The sequence below is a fragment of the Acaromyces ingoldii genome (assembly GCF_003144295.1).
Source record: "Acaromyces ingoldii strain MCA 4198 unplaced genomic scaffold FA10scaffold_3, whole genome shotgun sequence".
Classification (NCBI taxonomy): Eukaryota; Fungi; Basidiomycota; class Exobasidiomycetes; order Exobasidiales; family Cryptobasidiaceae; genus Acaromyces; species Acaromyces ingoldii.
Window position 1 is genome coordinate 1,577,883 of NW_020290249.1, and position 20,077 is coordinate 1,597,959.

The 20,077-nt window shown below is 58.7% G+C and overlaps 6 protein-coding genes across 6 annotated transcripts; 1 reads left to right on the forward strand and 5 right to left on the reverse strand.

Moving 5' to 3' along the window:
- The first annotated feature begins 516 nt into the window (after positions 1 to 516).
- FA10DRAFT_266926 (hypothetical protein) lies at positions 517 to 3,306 on the forward strand. Its single transcript, XM_025521702.1, has one exon. It carries the CDS (start codon positions 567 to 569, stop codon positions 3,261 to 3,263), a length of 2,697 nt encoding a protein of 898 aa, XP_025377647.1. The 5' UTR covers positions 517 to 566; the 3' UTR covers positions 3,264 to 3,306.
- FA10DRAFT_266927 (hypothetical protein) lies at positions 3,227 to 10,198 on the reverse strand. The gene is made up of 2 exons (XM_025521703.1): positions 8,152 to 10,198; positions 3,227 to 8,089 (listed from the first exon to the last, which is right to left on the reverse strand). Exons 1-2 carry the CDS (start codon positions 9,879 to 9,881, stop codon positions 3,352 to 3,354), a joined length of 6,468 nt encoding a protein of 2,155 aa, XP_025377648.1. The 5' UTR covers positions 9,882 to 10,198; the 3' UTR covers positions 3,227 to 3,351.
- Positions 10,199 to 10,391: 193 nt separating this feature from the next.
- On the reverse strand, positions 10,392 to 12,204 carry FA10DRAFT_301708 (UDP-glucose 4-epimerase). The gene is made up of 6 exons (XM_025525022.1): positions 12,075 to 12,204; positions 11,863 to 11,984; positions 11,518 to 11,770; positions 10,846 to 11,436; positions 10,658 to 10,778; positions 10,392 to 10,582 (listed from the first exon to the last, which is right to left on the reverse strand). The coding sequence occupies exons 2-6, from the start codon at positions 11,963 to 11,965 to the stop codon at positions 10,526 to 10,528; spliced, it is 1,125 nt and encodes a 374-aa protein (XP_025377649.1). The 5' UTR covers positions 11,966 to 11,984; positions 12,075 to 12,204; the 3' UTR covers positions 10,392 to 10,525.
- Positions 12,205 to 12,341: 137 nt separating this feature from the next.
- FA10DRAFT_266929 (hypothetical protein) lies at positions 12,342 to 15,814 on the reverse strand. The gene has a single exon (XM_025521704.1). It carries the CDS (start codon positions 15,388 to 15,390, stop codon positions 12,502 to 12,504), a length of 2,889 nt encoding a protein of 962 aa, XP_025377650.1. The 5' UTR covers positions 15,391 to 15,814; the 3' UTR covers positions 12,342 to 12,501.
- Positions 15,815 to 16,984: 1,170 nt separating this feature from the next.
- Positions 16,985 to 17,492, reverse strand: FA10DRAFT_113692 (hypothetical protein). The gene has a single exon (XM_025517884.1). The coding sequence runs from the start codon at positions 17,456 to 17,458 to the stop codon at positions 17,060 to 17,062; it is 399 nt and encodes a 132-aa protein (XP_025377651.1). The 5' UTR covers positions 17,459 to 17,492; the 3' UTR covers positions 16,985 to 17,059.
- A 487-nt stretch (positions 17,493 to 17,979) lies between these two features.
- FA10DRAFT_113740 (alpha/beta-hydrolase) lies at positions 17,980 to 19,955 on the reverse strand. The gene has a single exon (XM_025517885.1). It carries the CDS (start codon positions 19,856 to 19,858, stop codon positions 18,071 to 18,073), a length of 1,788 nt encoding a protein of 595 aa, XP_025377652.1. The 5' UTR covers positions 19,859 to 19,955; the 3' UTR covers positions 17,980 to 18,070.
- Positions 19,956 to 20,077: the final 122 nt, after the last annotated feature.

The window sequence follows — 20,077 nt, forward strand, 5'->3', positions numbered from 1 at the left end:
CACTGACCAGTGCGGGGTGGCGCACAAGAAGCACAAGAGTGTCAGCAGGACCCTCAGGATGAATGGAAGGCGCATTTTGCAAGGTGGGAGGAGAACAATGAGGAGGAGGAACGCTATATAGAGGACGGAGGGCGGTCGATCAAAGCATTTGCTGGCTTTTCTTCACTTCCCAGCTTTCCCATTCTCATACCATGAGTGATTTTAAGGGGCCGCTCCGACTGCCAAATAGAGGTCTAGGCGTACAGTAAAGGCCCTGTTGAGCTCCCTTTGCTAATCACACAAAGATTCGGAGCTAATTGACGATTCGGAGCTAACTGACGATCTGTGCTGGCTGTGAATGTCCTCGGTCTTCCCTGCGGCTTCATTTTAAGCGGAGCAGTGAAGTGACAACGCAATCCCACCAATCCAGGACGGGAGGTGACAAGGGTGACAACCTTATTCGCGCGCTGTTGCGTCGGCCGAAGACGCGCTTTGATGCTCATTGGGTATTTGCATCATTTCCCCGTTCTTGCACCAAATCACTTCGGGGCGGCGCGAGTTGTTATGAGGCAAGACGAGTGCGGAAGATGCCCAACGTCAAGCTCATCTACGGCCCGGAGCACCGACTATTGACCAATGTAGCCAACCTTGAGGGATTGCGTCGTGTGGCTGCTGACAAGCTCGCCTGCGCCCCTGCCAAGGTTATCCTTGCTTTCAAGGAGCCCGAGAGCGGCGACCTCTGGGACATTGAGGATGCTGGTGTCTTCGAGGAGCTTGCCGCAAACAGGCAGGCTTTCCATGCGCGTATCAAGGAAGGCAGGCCTACCACTATAGTAGGCGCTGGACCTGGACCTTCGACTCTTGGATCTGCGGCAGCCGGCCATCCGAGGCCGGTGGATGCCGCACGAGTTGGGCAAAAGGGACCAGATGGAGGACTTGAGAGGTCGACATCGGGACTGCGCCAGGCCCGACAAAGCCGAAGCTCATCTGAACGCCGTGGACGCAAACGGAGCAATGTCGCCGTCTCACACAGCGATGACGACAGAAGATCTGAGATAAGACGTGGCAGGCAGAGCGACAGTGGGATACATCAAGTCGATGAAGAAGAGGAGCAGGTCAACCGACAGCTCCAAATACCCGCATATGCTGAGCCCAGCAGCCGCGCACGCTGGAACGAAGCTGATACAAACGAGTTCTGGCGAGTCTTCGTCTCGGAAGTTCAGCTGATGCCAGAGCCCAACCCGATCTACACGAGGGAACAGGCCGTATCGCTTTTCCGAACGATAGTTGCAAGGCATGGATCCTCAGGGTCCGTTAGCAAGGTTGTGGCTGGCAGGACCGCAGGTGCTCTGGACTCGCGGGCAAGAGTGCTTGTCACCGACGCTCGTGACAGAGGCACACCCCTCAGCTATCGGATCTTTGCCGTATTTCCCACGTCCGAGGAGAAGAGGGCCGCAAGGCTCCAGCAAGCCAGATCGGTTTCGGCAACGTCGTCAGCATCTGCCTCTGCTGATCGCACAGGCTCAGCACGACGAAGTGCCAGTCGCGAGAGGCCGAGGAGGCGAGACTCCATCGCTTCGTCGTCATCGCGCCACTCCCAGCATCGTCCTCAGTCGGACGGGCGGACTTCCACGAATCGCTCCAGTGCAGCGGCATCGTCATCTGCTCATCCGCATGTCCAGCAACGAAAGAGAAGACGCCGTGATGAGCAGAGTGATGCACAATTGCTCTCTGCAGATAGCGACAGCGACGAAGATGGAGTTGATGAGCACGATCGGCGGGCCACGCTGTCCAAATCAGCCTGGAATCGCAGCTCCAGAGATAGACCTCCTCCAGTCGTCAGCGCGAGGAGTGTCCGGGCTCCCTCCAATGCGCATCTTATCAATTACAATCCGTTCGCACGCTTCGCCGTTCCTTCAGTGGCCCGTCAACTTTCGAATCCACCCTTGGATATTGGTGCCACGAGCATTTTACAAGAAGACGAGCCTGGCACGCCTCCGTCAGCCGCGGCGACTCACGCACAAGCGTCGCCAAGCTCGTCTGCAACAAACAGGGCCAGAGGTGTTGCTCTGGATGAGGTTACAACGGACGCACCACGCGACGCCTCACCTTTACAGGAGAGACAAGGCACAGTCACCGTCAAGTTGGAAGAGGAAGAGATCGACGGGGAGGAAAGAGATGAGTTGATGACAGATGCAGGATCGAGCCTGGAAGCCAGCCTTCCTGTCATCCCCGCCAGATCCTTGAGATCTGCAAGACGCACCTCGGAGAGAGCCACTACAGCCAGAGCCGGAGCCGCGGGAAGCATAAGCGACCTGAAGCAAGCGGAAGATCGCGCGAGAAAGGCCATCCGTAGAGGTCTGGACGACCACCTCCTCGACCTGAAGCTCACAGATCGTCGCATCACGCTCCCTGCGGTCGTCTGGATGGATCCATTTGTAGATGCGTTGCAAGAGTGGCTGCCCCCTAGGTACAACACTCGCCAATCTCCTCCGTACGTAGAAGACGCGCAGCAGAATCACTTCGAGCGATTCGTGTCAGGGGGTTTCGATGAAATCTTTGGCTGCGCCTTTCGGGGCTTGGACCCAAGCATGTCCATCAGGAGAACCTCGTTCGCGGCCTGCAGACTGCTTCATGAGATCTTAGGTCGCATAGCCCTGGTAGCACAGGAGAGCGGTAATGTCGAGATGTCTGATGGAGTCGACATTCTGTTCAAGCTCGTCGAGGCGAAGGTTTATGGTGAGACGGACTCATCTCGGCCTTTACCGTCAAGACAGCCATGGCCGTACATCGATGTCGCCGCGGCCTTGTGCCTCACCACGGCGGGTCTCGCCGACAAAGCCGGTTCAAGCTTGCTCGATCGGATCATGGCCGCTCGCCGCCTGAGAGCCGCCATCACGTCGTCAACATCGGCGTCTCACTTAGGTCAGCAAGAGAGTGGGCCTTTCACGTTTGCGTCGCTAGACAAGTTACAGGACTTTCTCAGCAAGCTGATGGCTTCACGCCAGTTCTTGGCGAGGTGCGAGAGCATGCGAAGTTTTATTGTCGAGCACAGGCAGAGGCAGACGCAAAGTGGTGCATCGCCTCCTGCTGTGCGAATCAGGAAGGAGGTCCTGGATCTTATTGAGGAGGCCCTGGAGGAAGAAACGAAGCGGGTGCAACTAGGTCTTGAAGCTCAGCAGGACTCAGGCCGGCAACACGATCAAGGCAAAAGAAAAGAGAAACTCGAGGCGATCTTGAAAGCCTCATATGATTGGAACAGCTCTGGCGACCTCGCCATCTGATCAACTTACGATAACGTTGTAATAATTAGCATTTTGAGAATCTATCATTCCTTTTTCAACCCTGAGAACATGCTGCTAGGATGAAGAACTACGTCGTGTCGCCATTCTGCTCATCTGAAATGACAGGAGGCGTCGGCGCATGGCTTGGCGTCATGACAGCGGCCGTATCTTGGTCTGCCTCAAGGTGCTGCTGTGGCTGCGCAGGCGGCGGAAGCTCGAGCTTCAAGCCTTCACTTGCCGACGCTTTCCCACTGCCATCGGTCGCACCACCCGCCGTCTCGTTGGCTGCGACTCGGTCGGCACGGTCGACCTTTTCGCGCTGCCTCGTTTCCCACACCCGCTTCTTTCGCGCCTCTTCGCCGTCGACAGTCATCAGGCCCATCTCGTATCCAACCATCTCAAAGAACTTTTGCAGTGCGCCCAAAAGCTGCTCGCCTCCCTTGCCTTGCGCTGCACTGGTAGCAGCTGCTGACGAAGCTGAAGCGCCAGAAACTGGACCAGGCTCGGCCTGCCGCTTGTGGAGCACGTCGACTGCGAGGGGGTAGAAAGTGCCGAGGTAGTCTCGGAACACCTTTTGCTCCTGGCCCTTGTCGAAGTCGCACAGGCCGACAAAGACCTCGGCCACGACGGGTGTCCAGGCAGCAATGTTTCTTGCCTGCGTCTCGGCATCGAGGGGTAGGTAGGCGTTGATGATGTCTTGGGCAAGCGGGACGAGCCTCTCGCGAATCTGGCCCCGAAGTGGTCCGTCTCTCGCCTCGCTCGCGTCTGAATGCATCCTGACGAGGACGTGGATCAGCGTCGAAGCCGATGAGCTCTCCTGCTTGAGGAGGTTCGGCAGTTGGCGCATAAAGCCAACCTTCCAGAGGGCCGTGCGAAGGTCTTTATCGGCATTGAACTTCCTCGAGAAGCGGAACGAGTCCTCGAGGACTTGCGTTAGCCGAAGCAGTTGGACAGGCGGCATGAGTTCGTAGAAGGAGGCTGACTTTTGCAGCAGCTCATCCGTCGTTTCAATGAGGAGCAGCTGCAGGACGCACTTGACGATGATTTGCTTGAATGCTCGTCTTCTCTCCGTCTGAGTCATGAGCGGCGGTGACGAGACCTGGGCATTAGCCTCGACGGTGGAAGGTGACATTCCGGGCGAAAGGGGTTGCGTTGCCAAGCCACCCTTGAGCGCTGAGCCACTGCTGATCGAGCCGGACCTCGAAGTCGATGGGCTGGTGGCAACCTGCTCGGCCCGGAGCGCAGGATCAAAGAGCTGGTGCGCCGTTGTCGTCTGGAACAGCTGAACAAAAGTATCGACGACCTGTGCCCACCGTTTGTCGTTGAGCTTCGACACATTCTTCTCCAACAACTGCTGCAAGCAACTTGTCCCGATCCTCGCCAGAGTGTCGTTCTCCTGGCAGATGCATGCGCACAGCAGGTCCAGCAGACCTGGGAGGAGCCGGTCAAGCGTCTCAAAGTAAAAGGTCCACAAGTCGATGAGGTTGCGCAGGGCCTGGATCATCGTGGTCGAGAGCCATACGCTCATGTCCTCCTGGGTGCTGAATCGCGTGACATCGGACCGCGATCGCAAGACGGCAAAGATGGGGAAGAGGACCTCTTGGCAGACCGTGTCCCAAAAGTCGGGCCGGAAGCTCTGGCCATGCCGCTTGAGGATCTCGAAGAGGGCATCGAGGGCCACCCTGCGCACCTCGAGGTCGTCGCCGTTCATGATCACGTCGTAGAAGGCGAACAGGACGGGGAACCAGAAGCGAACCATGGGATCGTCTGTCATCGGTGTCGACGCGGCCGGGCCAGGATCGGCGTCTTCGTCCAGTGGGCATTCTGAGGCAGCGAGCATTGCTGGAACGACACCACGGAGCATTGAGACACTCTGCAGAGCTAGTCGCTGGGCATGCGTCGCTTTTGCAAAGTCGGTCAGGCAGACGGTCAAGTCTGCAAATGCACCGTGCTGGATGACGTCGCCGAAATGGTCCTGGTTGAGCTGCTTGACAATCTCAAATGCGTAGCTGGCCACCCGCTCCGAAGATCGGCTCGCAGCACCAAAGGTCCCGAACAGCGTTCTCCAGCCTGACCGCATGTTGTGAATCCTACTGGCAATCATCTGCTGCAAGCATTGCAGCACCATCTCCTTTGCCTCTGAGCTCGGGTTGTTTCGCATCGTGTACTCAAACGGCTTGAGGAAGTCCTTTTGGAATTTGAAGTGCGAGAGCTCCTCCTTCTCCAGGAACCGGACCGAGAGCTGACGGAGCGAGTCGAGACCGAACGCAGACACGCGCGGGTTGGGATGGACGCAGACCTGGTTGAAGTGCTCGCCGAGGATGGACCAGATATTGGACCACTCCATCCTGATACGACCCATGTTGTAGTACGAGATCTCGACAAGTTTCTGGAGTGAGAACAACCGCGGGTGTGTCTCGCTCATGCCACTCGATTGGATCTCCTCCCACGAAACGTCCGAGAGCGACTGGACGAATTCCACAATGGCTGTACCAGAAAGGTGCGGGGTCGAGGAGAAGACCATGTCGGCCGCAACGGTGACCTCGGACGAAGCACCGGCCTGGACGACATCGTCGGTGGGCAGAGCCGCGCGTGCCGTGGCAGAGTCCTTGGACGACCCCGTCTTTCTTCTCCCGAGCTCTGGCAGCTGTCTCTGATCCACGCCACCGCTGATGAGCTGGAATCTCTCGAGCTGGGAGACGCAGGTGAGCAGCTCTCGCCAGCTGCCCTTGAGGTAGTTTCCTTCGGTCTGCGCAACGCCCAGGAGCGTCTTGATAGCTTCGACGTTCTTGCTCTTCATCTCGCCCAGGTTGTTGAGGAAGGTGAACTTGGCCAGCGTCGTCACAAATGCGTTTCTCTCGAGCTCCAGCCCAAAGAGGCACACGATCCGGATGGCGTCCTTAAAGCCGTCGAGGCAGGCCGCCACGGTGTCGGCATCATCGCTTTCCTGCATGGGACCACTGATACCAGCCAGGAAGGCCATCCAGGCGACCTCGAACATAGGTCTCACGTGCTCAAAGTGAGATGCTGAAAAGAATTGCTCGGCGGCTGCCCGTTGTTGCGGGTGCACTCTTCGCTGAGCTCGGACCATGGTCCGGAAGAGTGCCTCTGTTCGGTTCGCCATCCCCTCGGACTGCAACACGTACGCCTCGCGCTGCAGGTCCCTGCCCACAGCGGCAATGGCGTTTGCAAGACCCAGTCCAGCGCCTTGGCCCGCAGCCGTGGCATTGACGGCCGCCGTCAGAGCCTCGTCCTTCATCTTGATCTCGTGATTCTGGATCTCGTCATAGACAGCCTTGATGTAGTCGTCTGGGAGACTCTTGCCATCGTCGATGCCCGCATTGTTCTTGATGAAGTCCTGAAGCGTCATGCGATGCTTGACCTGAGGACTGTGTGCGTCCGTGTTGAGCATGATGACCGAGTAGGCAAGCACGTAGGCCGTGTCTGCATTGGCAAACGAATTCTGGTTACCCGCCAAGTATCGCTCAGCAAACTTGAGCATGAAGCGGTCGATCTTCTGCGCCTCGCCAGGAAGCCTAAAGGCCTGCAAGAAGCGCCGCAGGGCATCGGTGAAGGGCATCTTCTCAAAGTTCATCATGTCGACAAAGGCATGCATGATGGCGATGTTGCTTGCGTCTCCCTCGCCGAGGTACTCGCCGATCTGGGCCTTGTTGAGTCCGTCAGCATAGAGCAAGAAACGAGCGACGTCGTTGGGCTCGCGTGATGGGATAAAGCCATGTCGAATGAGATCGTCGATACCGCGCTTTGGCTTGAAGTTGAACGTCTTGATGCCTTCGAGGAGCGTCGTTTTGCGTTGCTTTGCGCTCTCGAACCGACTCGGGTCATCTCCCATTGTCGACGAGGCAGACGAAGGGTCTGGCGTGGCTACGCGGCTCACGTCTGGTGTCCTTTCGCCGGGCGTATGTACGCCATCGGGGCCTTGACTAAGAGATGGTGATCGCTCCATCAGCACAGAAGCGTCGCCGCCGCCACGGACATCCTCGCTGAGGCGAGGCGAGGATGGGCCAGCAGCATCCTCTGTTGCCGCCGCGGGGGCTGCTGCCTTGTTAGACCAGAGGACAAGCGATCGCAGAACCGAGCACAGGCAGTCGAGGCTCTGACGCTTGAGTCTGGCCTCAACCGACTGCCCAGGCACATTTGGGCTCAGCTCTTGTACGCCGACCTCGGCGGCGCTGGCCGTGCTCAACGTCGGCGGGATGCTGGGCCCGCTGGAAGTCGACATGCGTGAAGAGGACGAGGCCCCACCAGCGCCTGCGCCCGCAGACGCCGAGTCAAGGGCGTCTTTGGAAGCTGCCGATCCGGGCACGACGTGCGTCTGTGAGATCTTGGAGATGACATTCATCAACCGCTCATAGATGTTGTCGAGGGCCGTGCGGTCGCAATCATAGTTGATGTAGATCTCGACGAGGGCCTGAGGGTCCTGACACAGTCGGACTAGGACGCCGAGGAGAATCGACTTTTGTCTTGCCGTTGAGTTGCGCATCTCGAGGATGGGCAGGAAAATCTCATTGAGCAGGACCTCGATCTCTTTCTTGAGCTTTGTCCGCATCCCGCTGAGGACGAGCCAGAAGATCTCGCAAGAGATCTCAAAGACTTGGTTGACCGACGAAACCGCGTTGCGGCTCAGGCTCAAACAGAGATACTGCTTGACGGCCTGCACAAAGGGCGTCTGCTCGCCCGTTGTGGCGCTTTGGATGATGACAGACGAGTCTGTGAAGACGGCCAGGTGCGATTTGAGGATGGTGAGGATGAGATGCAGCATCAGAAGCTTGGACCGCATCGCTTGCGATTTGAGATCTCGTTCGCTGGGCATAAGGTGAGCATACATTTCCCCTCGTCTGGAAGAGTAGCTTGGACAGTAACGTACCTTTCTGTGCCCAATGGTTTCATGCTGAGCTTGCAAAGCGCCCTCAACACGAGGAAGGCATCCTTGACAGATAGCTCTGCCTGGCTCATCTGCGACTGGGCCATGAGCTTTGCTCCCGTGTCCTTTTCCGACGCACCCTCAAAAGAGGCTCTCGATTCGAGTGTTCTCAGCGTGACCTTTTCCGCTGGTGGCGCCTCTTCGCTGCCCCCGTTGGCACCTTTTCCGTCGGCTGCAATCGTCTCGTCGCCCTGAGCCGCTGCCATCTTGTCGTCGTCATCGAGCGGCACGTCCTCCTCTCCCTCATCGTCCCCCGTCTTGACCTGGCCATTAGAAGGAGACATAGACGCAGATGCTGTCTCTCGCTCGTCGGCGTCTTCCTCGGGTGCGCGCAGCTTTCTGCTACCCGTCTTTGGTTGGTGTGGCGGGCTAAGGAGTCCGCCGGGAGGGCCTGAGACCGACGAGGAGGAGGACGAGGAGGACATGGATGTGTTGGCTTCTTCCTCGTTGGCTGCTCGCCTCCTCGTAGGCACTCTCCCAAAGACGTGGTGGACCATCTGGGTGAGCACGCCCTGTGCAACGGCCTGCGTCGATGCGCTCTTGGAAAGCAGAAAGATGTTGTACACGGTTCGCACAGCCTTCATCAAACTCGACTGGTGGACATGGACCGAGCTGGAGAGGACGACGGCCAAGAGGGCCTTTATGATCTGTAGCTGGGCGCGGTCATCGAGGCCCTCGTAGAAGGCATCACAGACGGTCGAGGTGACGACATCGGCCAGCGCCTCTTCGCTCGGATTCGACGGCACGTCCTCGGCAAAGAAGGAGTAGGACACAAGCTTGCCGAGGCAGTCGAGCGAGGTGACGACGAGGTTGGTGCTCCTCGTCGCGCACGCCAGCCTCAGTGGCTCAAAGACGACCCGGGGATCCAGCTCAGAGCCCGGTGCAGGCGCGTGCTGACCGTTCTGAGACGTCGAGGACGAGGCGCGAACCATGTCGAGGGCCCTCTGGGCAGCCTCTCGAAGCTCCTTTGCCGGGCCCTTGCTTCCCTTTGCCTCTCTGCTCGTCGAAATCTGTTCGAGGGCCGAGATGACAAAGACGGCGCTGCCCTTGTTGAGCGACGAGAGTGACGAGCGTGAATGGACTGCCGTCGTTGTCGAGCTGGCCACAGAGGAGCGGCGAGAAGCATCGACTGCCGACGAAGGTGCCACACTGGGAGTCGCTGATGTGTCCGAATCGGGCCGTGTCGGCGCGTCTCCTCCTCCTCGTTCCTCCTCCTCCTTGGGGGTCGGTGTCGGAGGCGCAGCATCTGCTCCTTCCTCTTGATGGTCTTTGCCATTCGCCTCAGTGCTCTCCTCCCTCTGCTCTTCCCTCGCTGGCTCTTCTGTTGACTGATCCCCCGTCGGCGGCGGCGGCGGCGGCACGGATCTCTCTGCTGAGACCGAGGGTCTGGAGATGGCAATGTCCGGGACTGGCATCTGCTCCTGCGCCTGCTCCTCGTCCCTCCCCGCTTCCTTCTCCTCTTCTTGCTCTTTGGACTGCTCTTTACCCTCTGTGCCTGTCAAGAGCGACGTCCCACTCGGCAGGCTCCTGGGCTTCTCTCCGTCCATACCCACCTCGACCTCGCGGGAAGGCTCGCCGGCCTCCTCCCCCCGCGCAGGCTCGGTGTGCTCTTGTGCTGCCCCCGGGCCCTCCTGCGCCTCCTCAGGCCGCTGCTGCTTCTCTTCGTCACTCATCGTCGTACCGGCCGCTCAGCCAAGATCGTTCCAGTAGCTCCAGGACGGCGCGTGTCTCTTGCGCGCGAAAGAGAGAGAGAGGGAGGGGGAGCCTCTTCTCTCCTCTTCTTCTTCCGCAGTCACGGCCCCTCCTATCCGATCCGGTGTAGGTATTCCGACGATTTCAGACCGACCGTCTCTATCTCCTAGAAGTGCCCTAGGTAGGAGATCTTCGTGCGTGGAATCCGGTAAGAGAAGAGAGAGGGAGAAGGACAAGGGCGTTTCGTTTTGGAAGAGAGAAGTAGTGAGCCCTCGAGAACTGTTGGCGACGTGGTTGCACCGCACCGACACGTCCAAAATTCAGACTCTGCAAGAAAAAACCCTATCCAGCGCACGCGCCCTCGGACCTGGCCTGCGCGCTTCTTCATTCATTCACGCAGTCCCTGCATGCCCCCTAGACGGCTTTCGACGTCCGTCGCATCAGGCTTCAGTCATCTAGCTGCTACTACTGATGCAACCTCTTCTGCTACTGCTTTTCTTTATTAATTCTTAGGTCCATCATATATGGCCATCTTGACAACACGAGAATAAGTAAACGCCTCAACCGCCATGCCCCTGCCCCCCTTCTTTTCTAGCCCGCATTGTCTATCTATGCGACTTGTTCTCTACTGCTGGCCATAGCCCTGAGGGTTCTTGCTCTGCCAGTTCCAAAGGTCCCGAGACTGGAGAGAGAGAGAGGGCAAGACTCAGCCGGGGACCGATCCAATCTGAGCAAAGTAAAGAAGAGGGCCACTCACCATGTCTTCGAGGTTGTGGACGGCCTTGAAGCCCAGCTCCTTTTCCGCCAGGCTGGGATCGGCCGTCAGATCGGGCACGTCGCCTTTTCTCCGTCCGACAATCTTGTAAGGGTAACCGTAGCTGCATGGATTCTCACATCAGCAAAAGCTGAAAGCTATGGCTTCAGAGATGACGGCAATTGACTCACCCGGTCACCTTCTTCATTGCCTCGATCATCTGGAGCACGCTCATGCCCTTGCCCTTGCCGAGGTTGTAGGCCTTGTACTTGCCCGGCGAAGGTAGCTGCGCAAACTTGCTGTCGTCGCTGAGCGCATCGAGGGCATTGACGTGCCCGCCGGCGAGGTCCATGATGTGGATGTAGTCCCGGACGCAGGTGCCATCGGGCGTGGGGTAGTCGTTTCCAAACACTTGCAGGCCGGGCTCGCGGTACTTGCCGACGGCCATCTGGGCGAGGAGGGGCAGGAGGTTGCCAGGCTTGCCGCGCGGGTCCTCGCCGATGAGGCCCGAAGGGTGGGCGCCGGCAGGGTTGAAGTAGCGCAGGCTGATGGCCCGGAACTCGTCGGGGTAGGCATCGCACGTGTCCTTGATGATCGTCTCGCCAATCTGCTTAGTCCGGCCGTAGACGCTCTCGGCCTGCAGCGGCGACGTCTCGGGGATCGGGATCGTCTTGGGCGTGCCGTAGACGGTGGCCGAGCTGCTGTAGACGAGCCGGGCTGCCTTGGCCTCCTTCATGCTTCGCAGCAGGTTGACGAGGCCGGAGATGTTGACGTCGTAGTAGCTGTGCACGGATTCCTCTCGTCAGCAATTGTGCGGCGAGTCCGGGATCGGCACGACCAAGCAGAGAGACACTATGACTCACTCGATGGGGATCTCGCCCGACTCGCCGACGGCCTTGAGGGCTGCGACGAGGATGACAGCATAGATGGCGTCGTCGCCCTTGTACTGCGCAAAGGCACGGTCGAACGTGTCCCTCTCCCTCATGTCGCCCTTGATGAGGTCGACCTTGCATGCGTCGCGGTCGGCCTGCGAGGCATCCTTGGGCAGCGCATCCAACGCGATCTTCTCGATGCGCTCAATCGACGTAGGGAACGAGTTGTGGTAGTTGTCGACGACTGTGTGTCCACATGCAACGTGGCGTCAGCTGGCATCCCTAGCTCGTCTCCGCACCAAGCCCCGAAGAGAGAAACAGCGGAAGAGGACTCACCCGTCACCTTGTACCTGCGGGTAAGCAGGACGCAGAGCACGACGTGGCTGCCGATGTAGCCCGCTCCACCGGGGATGAGAATGCGCTGCTTCTTGTCGACCATTCTGGCAAGTGGGGAAAATCTGAGGGGAAAAAGGGAGAGAGAGAGAGAGAGATGGGGGAAGAAAGATGAGCATGACCGCGATTCCTAGTGTTCGAAACTGTCTGCTCACAAAGAAAGACCAAGTAGTGGTTGGTTGCACGCAAGGTAAGAGTTGGTGTTGGTGGACCTGGACGGAGAACGGCAATCTTCTCGCGCTCGGCGTGTGCGCTCCAATATTTAGCTCAAACGTCCAAAAAGTTCGAAGCTTGCTGTCCGACCATGCGAGCATGACGCTCTGCGATCCTCATCGGCGATGGTCACGTGCACGCACTCGACTCGGTATTCCCTGGGTCATTACTTGTGTCAAGCTCAAGCAGATAGCATGTCAGAGAACTATGCCCGTTTCAGAGAAGTGTGTTAATATACACCAGTCATCGAAGGACCCCTTGTCGATAAGCAAAAGAAGGGGAAGGAAAAGAAGAGCGAGCCACAATCGTAGAAAGTGTGTAGTAATTCAAGAGACACGAAGTGTAGAAGAGAAAGATAGGAGGAGCTCCTCAGGCAGCGCCGAGTCCGACGAGCTCGTCGCCGCCGGACGTCTCGGCCTTGAGGGACCGAGCCTTGTATTCGACAGCGTGTGCGCCACTGCCAGTGGCGAAGCGGGGGGACGGCAGCTGGTAGCGGCTAGGCTCCTTGATCGGTGCCAGCTCGTCCTTGCCGCCGTCGTCCTGACCGTTGCTACTGAGCGCCGACGAGCGCTGCTGCTGCTGGCTGGCGTGCTGGGGTCGAGGAGATGACGAGGCAACCCTCGCGTCAATGCTCGTCGAGTTGCCCCGGAGCTTGGCCGATTGAGGCAGGTGCAGGTTGAAAGAGCCTCCCGAAGTCGCGTTGGAGCCGAGGAATGAGCCGGGCGTCAAGCCTCTGCCCGTCGTCGTGGGGACCGGATGGTGGACGTAGCTGCTGCTGAGCACGCTGTTGGCCATCTTTGCCCCAGCGCTGCTGCCGAGACCGCCGGGCGACGAACCTGAAGAGCCCGCAGAGAAGGGCGCGCTCATCAGTCCCAGCTCACCGTTGCTGCCGCTGGCGCCACCGCTAGGGTAGAGGAGGCTGCTGTTGCTGCTACTGCCGCTGCCACTCGTCTGGCCGAGGCTGAGCGGTGTCCTTGGCGAGAGGCTGTGAGCAGAGGCCGAGTGGGAGGAGTTGGAGTAGCTCAAGTTGGCAAGGCTGCTGTCGCTGTGGAGCCGATGGTGACCCATGCCGAATTGCTGTTGCTGCTGCTGCTGCGGAGAAAAAGCCATCGAAGAGAGAGAGGAAGCAGAGGGGGTGCCTCCGTTGCTACTGGTCCCAAACCCCAAGCTCGTCGCGCTTCGTCCAGGCACGCCGAAGCCCACGGTGCTGGCCGGCGCCGAGACGGGAACCGCGCTACCGTAGAGCGATCGACCATTGGCGGTGCTGCTGCTACTGCTGCTGCTGCTGGCACCAGGATTGCTACCTGCGCTGTACAGGGCCGAAGGACTGCGGTCAAAAGGAGCAAAAGCGCGCGACGGAGGCTGCATCATCGTTTCGCGCGCATACATGCTCGGCGAAGGCGTTGGCTCCTGCTTGACTTCGGCAAGCTGGGCCGTCCCACGCTGCACGGATCCGGGCGCCGAGGCAGAAGAGTAGACGGGGCTGTTGATGAAGTTGTTGCTCGAGTGCTGGATGTGCTGGTGTTGCTGCTGCTGCTGCTGCGAGTGGAAGTGATGCTGCTGCTGCTGCTGGTAGCCGTGCTGATGATGACCGTCGATGGTGTGGCTGCTGCTGCCATCCTCGAGAGAGCGAGAGCGCTCCTCAGGGCTCTGGCTGCCGTAGCTGTGGTCGTAGGGCGAGGTGCTGCTGTTGCTGCCTCCGTGGTGCTGATAGTGAGCATGGTGCTGCTGCTGCGGCTGCTGCTGGGAGCCGTTGAGGGAGGCGTGATGCTGGTGGCCAGGATAGTGGTGCTGAACGCTGTGCGAGTATCCGTAGCCGCTGCTGTCCGAGTGCGCCGCGTGGTGTCCCCCAGGCGACAGCTGCACGCCCGTCGCAGCCAGGTTTGGCTGCGAGCCCGTCGTCGCTCTGCGCTTGTATGGGCCCCGCTTGATACCTCGCTTCCTCTCCTTTCGGAGGCTGTCCTGGCAGCTGTCCGTCAGGCCGTACTTGATGCACCTTGTGCAGGGTCGTCCCTCGTCGCACTTCTTGCACGCCTTTTGGCAGTTGACGCAAGCATTCTTGACCTGCTTGCGCTTGGGTCGCATCCCGTGGGCCATCATGCCACCGGCTGCACTCATCGAAAAGGCCGAAGTCGGGCTCATGAAGTCCTTGCCGTCCACGTCACGGCTGAGAAAGTCTTCCGTCTTGACCATCGAACCAGCGCCAAAGTGACCACCGTGCACTTGAATCTCGCTACCAGCCATCGAGTCGTGATGGTGATGGTGCTGTGCTTGATGCTGCTGCTGCTGCTGCTGTTGCTGCTGATGATGGTGCAATTGGTGGCCCTGCTGGCGAGGAGGCAGCCCGTACATGTCGCTGACACTATGGTGGGAGCCGCCGGCGCCGAATGCAGATCCATAGGCAGCAGGAGCGGCGCCGACCGAGGATGAGTAGAGCTGCTGCTGCTGGAGCTGTTGCTGCTGCGCTTGAGCATGCGCCTGGGCCTGGGCTTGTGCTTGAGCCTGGGCTTGAGCCTGAGCCTGGGCTTGGGCCTGAGCTTGAGCTTGAGCTTGCGCTTGCGCTTGACCGAGAGGAACAAAGGACGACGTGTGAGGATAGTTGTTCCCGCCAGTGTTAGACGAAGAGTACAGACCGTTCGACAAGCTCGAGTAGGAGCTTGTGTACGGTGGCGCTGAGCTCGACATGTTGCTGTACGGGTTGCCGTACGGCTGTGGCGGCGCTGCTGCTGCCGTGGCGCCTCCGTGGCTGTTCATGCTGCTATCGAGAAGCCCGAAAGCTGGCAGCGTCGTTGTTGCTGTCGTTGTTGTCGTCGTCGCAGAAGAGGGGGCAGCTGTGTTCAGCGACGAGTTCGAAGCCTGTCTGCTCGGAAAAAGAGAGGACGAGGAAGAATAGAGCGTCTCTGCGTTGGCGTGGCCCGAGCGAGGAAGCTGGTGCTGATGCTGGAACAGTGGCGTTGCAGCCGACGACGACGAGGAGATAGACGGAGCAGTGGAGGAGGCGGCGTTTGCGTTGTTGCTGTTGCTGTTGTAGTGTGGATACGACGAGGACAGGGACGAGGAGGAGGCCAAGTTGGGATACTCTGAATTGCTGCTGCTGCTATAGTGGGCTTGCTGCTGCTGCTGCTGCTGCTGAGTAGCAGTGGTAGAAGTCGGCAACGGCGGCGGCGGCTGATGCTGATGCTGATGCTGATGCTGCTGTTGCTGCGATGACTGCCTTGGATCCCAGTAGGAGGTGGAGTCGAGGGAGCGAATGGACATTGGAAAAAAGGGGCGAGGGCCGGAGAAAAGGGCCCAATATATAGGCGAGGAGGAGCTGGGGGTCCTTCTAGTCGCAGCAGCTGAGACGACGGGTTCGAGTTACGCCCACTGGCTCAGCGTGCACGGTACCTGCTGCAAGAGGAGAGCAAGGAAAGGGGACCATGTCAGTGTCCGTTGAGCAATCTCAGAGTGTAGACAAGAGCGCGCAAACGGACATCGCGGCGCCCACGCTGATGAAAGGGAGAGGAAGAAAAAAACACACGGCGACGGGAGATGACGTTTTGGAGAGGGCGAGAAAGGGTGTGAGGGGAGGTGCACACACGGCCACAGAGGGTGAGGAGAAGGGAGTGAGAGGCCAGATGCTGAAGGCGGACTTGTACAGCACGACGCCATGCCCTTTTTCCCTTGATGAAGCTGAGTCCAGCGCTGGGACGGACTGCCCAATTCATCACTGTGTAAAGAAAAAGAAAAAAAAAAAAGCCGGCCGCGGCGGGCTTTCCAGGCACACACACACACAAGCAATGTGCGGCCGTCAACAAGTCAACGGGCGGACCCGTCGAGCTGTCTGCCTGTGTGCTCGCCTGCTTGCTGAACAGCATTTCAAGCTGCCAGTCCGCAAGACCGCCATCGCATCTCTCGGCCGCCGCTTGGAGTCTACTGCCCTCCAGCGCCTAGGACTTCGAAAGAAAGATCGATGCCCTCGCAGGCACTTTCGGTCATTCGAGTCGATGCGAACATGGAAGAGGGGGGCGGTGCTCAAATTGGCAGGCGCCGCCCGCCCGGCTCCAACAGCCCCTCCCCTTTGCAAAACACCCCCAATTTTTTTTCTTTTTTATTTCTCTACCTGCCCTCCCAACTCCGCGAGAAATCGCTGGGCGTCTAGATCCGTCCGTCCGATAAATCTGCGCTCAGACTCACCAGATCTTCCGGTCCGACTATTCGTCGAGCCTGGGCCTCCCCAAGGATCCGTGTGAGCCTTGCTCGTCCTCAAGAGGAGCGCGAAAAGTTCCTCTGCCGTCGGGGCGTACGTGTGCGCCCTCGCTCGCTCGCTCCACTCGACTCGACGCGCGAAGGTGGCAGAGAGTGAAGCGTGACTCGCTCGCCCCTTGCCCACGCTTCAGCCTTCGTACCTGCGTCGACCTGACCTGCAAATGGCGCTCGTCCGGCCTCGAGCTGCTGCAAGCACAAGGGCGACGGACGGGGCTGACGAGGTGGCCCTTTTTGGGCGTGGGTAATGGATTTGTGTAGGTGTCGCGACTGAGACGCCCAGCCACAGCCCTTTGTTTGCTCGTCCCTGGCGAGGCTCACCGGCTGAACCGTCGTCGCAGGGGCTGCGTTCGCCTTGTATGTGGGGCGACTTGATGGTTGCCGCTGTGGCGACGAACAAGAGGGGGCTGACGAGGAGGTTGTCGAGAAGATGCAAAGAGGGCGTCGATGGCGTTCAATCTGCCAGAGTAGGGGGAAGTCGGAAAGGAGAACAAGGCAGGGAGGAGTTTGGAGTGGACTTTAAACGGGATTGATTCTTTTCTGTCAACCGTTCCCCGGGGCAGCCAAGTGGACAAGTGCCCAGGACGGGCTGGTGGGGGGAGGGGGCAAGGCTCAGGGCTCGAAACCATTCAGTGGGGCGAGAGAGACTGAGAGATGGAAGGTGGCTTGAGGGAAATAAAAATTAACGAGCGAGACTGAGAGCCTGGATCTGCGTGAGGGGAGATAGATAAAACCCGGCCTTTCGGTCACTTGCCGGCGAACGAGCCAGACCAAACGTCGGTTTGCCCTCGGTGACGTCGACCCTCTGCTCCCACGCACGACACATCTCGCGCAGTGGCTTGGAGCAATGGGGGAAGAACGTAATGTGGACCGGTACGTGTTGATGACAACGTCGAATTAATTGATCGAGGTGCCTTCGGGCTCGACCAATGGCTATTTTTTGCTCCCCTGCACCTCCCGTGCAAAAACGTAATTGCAAACGCCGTCCTTGTTCATATGGTATTGTCCCCTTCCATTGGATTATAATTGCTGTCAAGCTGTTTGCAACGAGCCTCAGGAACAGCGATCTAGACCAGAACATATATTAGGAAATTTGAATTTGACACAGTGAGGAGAGAAAAGGGGGCAAAAGGAAATTCAAAAGGCCCAGCCTGCCTGCCCCGCCCCACGAAAAGCCACAAAAAAATTTGGACTCTCGGACCGAATGGAGGGGGGCCATCGTGTGAACTGCCCTGCAGAAAGCAGAGAGAGTGTACGTGTATGTGCGTGCGTGACCCTCGATTATCCGGAACATCGATCGAGCGACTCTTCCCTCCTATGATTAGCTCTGTTTCAGACTGCGACCTCCTTCTTCCCGTGTCTCCGCCTGTAAACTTCAAGAGTATCTTTGATTGCGGGGGAGAAAAGCCATCTCCGTCCCAAGAGGAAAGAGAGTAGAAAGAAAGAGCGCGAGTTTTCCATCTCCTCCTCATTTTCACGTAGCGCACCGCATAGAAGCAGAAAAGAAGCATGGATAATCAGTCGGAGTGCCAGCGTCGAAGATGCGAGATGGTCCCCCATGATCTTAAGGCCTTGGCAGAAGTGATCGTCTCACGGATTGAGGCGGAGCAGAAGAAGCTTGCGCGAGATGGTGATCACGGTATGAAATGCTTCTAGGGTATCTACAGTACTACACCACGATTGCAACAATGCTTCAAAGGGGTATAACTCGGTCCGATTGGGCCATCTCGACGTCGTGCAGCCACGCTCCGAGATCAAACCAAAAGGCCCTTTGCTTCTCTGAACCGGTCCAGAAGGGGACGAGCGAGGCGTGCGTTGTGCCCTCCAGCTCGCAGACGTGCCACAGATTGGGCTTTGGCAAGGGCGCCGGGCCATCGGCGAGATCCGATCCGGGTGGCTTGGGTCGCAACTGCGGGCTTCCAATACCACTTTTGCTGTTGAAACCAAGCAGGCTGAGCGAAGACGCCGCGGCGGAGTCCACCGCGTATCGCGCCAATGTGCGCGTGTCTGTGCCTTCGTCGGGCATCCCAGCATGAGGCACCCACGCCTCGTGCTGGCAGTGGCCGCGCATGCAGTCGGATGGATGGAACTGCGAGGCAAAGGGAACGACGCCGTCGTTGGCCTGCCAGTCACGCCTCACCTTTTCCTCGTCCGATGCATGCATTGTGCCATTCTTGTCCTCTGCGTCGTCCTCGGCAGACGAGCAGTAACCAGAGTCGGAACCACCTCGTAGGCTCCGATAGTTCTTTTTCCGCAAGGGAGGCGGCGGGGCGTTGCCATAGTCGAAGTGGCGCAGCAGTCGTGCCGTGAAGGCAAGGGGCGATAGGAGCCCAGCCAAGGGCGTCTGCTCTTGTCGATCCATCTCGGACGACTTCGGTGCAGTCACGCTGGCCGCATAACTCCTGAGCCAAACCTTTTGTCCATGCAATTGTCCGAGCTGACGTCCCTGCAAGCCCCAAATTGCGCCCTCGCCGGCCTCTTCTTCGCGCCGGCTGCGTTCTTCAAAGGTGCAGTCCCACGGCGCACAGTCCCTGCCCTCGGCCCAGTCGCTCTTCCAGAGCTGCGCAAGCAGCTTGCCGATGCCCATCCACTCCTGCAATTGCCACCTCTTCGATCTCTCGTTCTCTTTCTCGTTCTCTTTCTCGTTCTCGTCCTTTGAAGAGGCAAAGGCCCACGCCTCTGCGAAGAAGTCAGGGAGCCAGGCATCCAGGCCAAGCATCGGCAGCCGCCGAGCCCAGCTGATGACGTGAACGAGCTTCGCAAGGCAGTCGCCCGGGCTCAGGAAGCGCACCTGAGGGTCCTTGCCCGGGATCGAGCCGAGCGAGTAGACAAGGGGCGTGCCGCGGTGTGGCGACGAGACGGTGGTGAGCGAGAGCATGAGGAAGGAAGCAGGCGACGGCGACGTGGCGTCCTCACTCTTCCTCGAATCTGAAGTGATTCCCAAGGCTTCGTCAAAGAAGCCCGCGCTAAGCAGCTCGTACAGCTTGACGATCGTCAGTCCACCAAGGGAATGGCCCATGAAGTGCGCCCCTCGTCTCGCTTGTCCCGCGCTCGAGCTCGAGCTATCGTCTCCGCTTCTCAAGGCGAAGTCGTTGCCCCAGCCCGGCAAGAGGGGTTTGCCAAATGTCTTGCCATATCGTCCGTGCCCGTGCGCCCGTGAATGAGCTTCCCCATAGTCTACCCGCCCACCTTGGAGGCCGTAGAAGAGCTCGCATGCGCGATCATGTATTGACGAGACGGGTCCAATAGGCGCAAAGACAACCCGACGAGGTTGTTGTCGTCCATTTGTCGCGGTTGCTTCCTCTGAATGTTTAGTTTGGGAATAGGAGGCAGAGGAGCGCTGGCGGTACTGCGAACCCTGGCTCAAGGGCTCATCGAAGGTGCCCCATATAAGCGAAGAGGCTGCGCAGAGGAAGCCCTCGACAATGACCAGCGGTGCCGGCTCCTCTTCTCCGCTTCCTCCCCCGACAAAGGCATTCATCCTCTAAATACCTCTCCTGCTTCTTTCTTGATAGTGCAGGCTGGTTCCTCTCACTCGTGTTAAGATGGTAATGGAGAGAAACGACAGGATAAGGAAGGCATCTGTTTGCATTCAAGTGGCTCGAGCAAAGGGGTCTCTCGAATCGTCTGATCTTACACCGTGCAGAAGAGTTAAAGTTTTTTTTTTTCTCTCTTCTTCTTTAGAGTGGAGGAAGGGAGG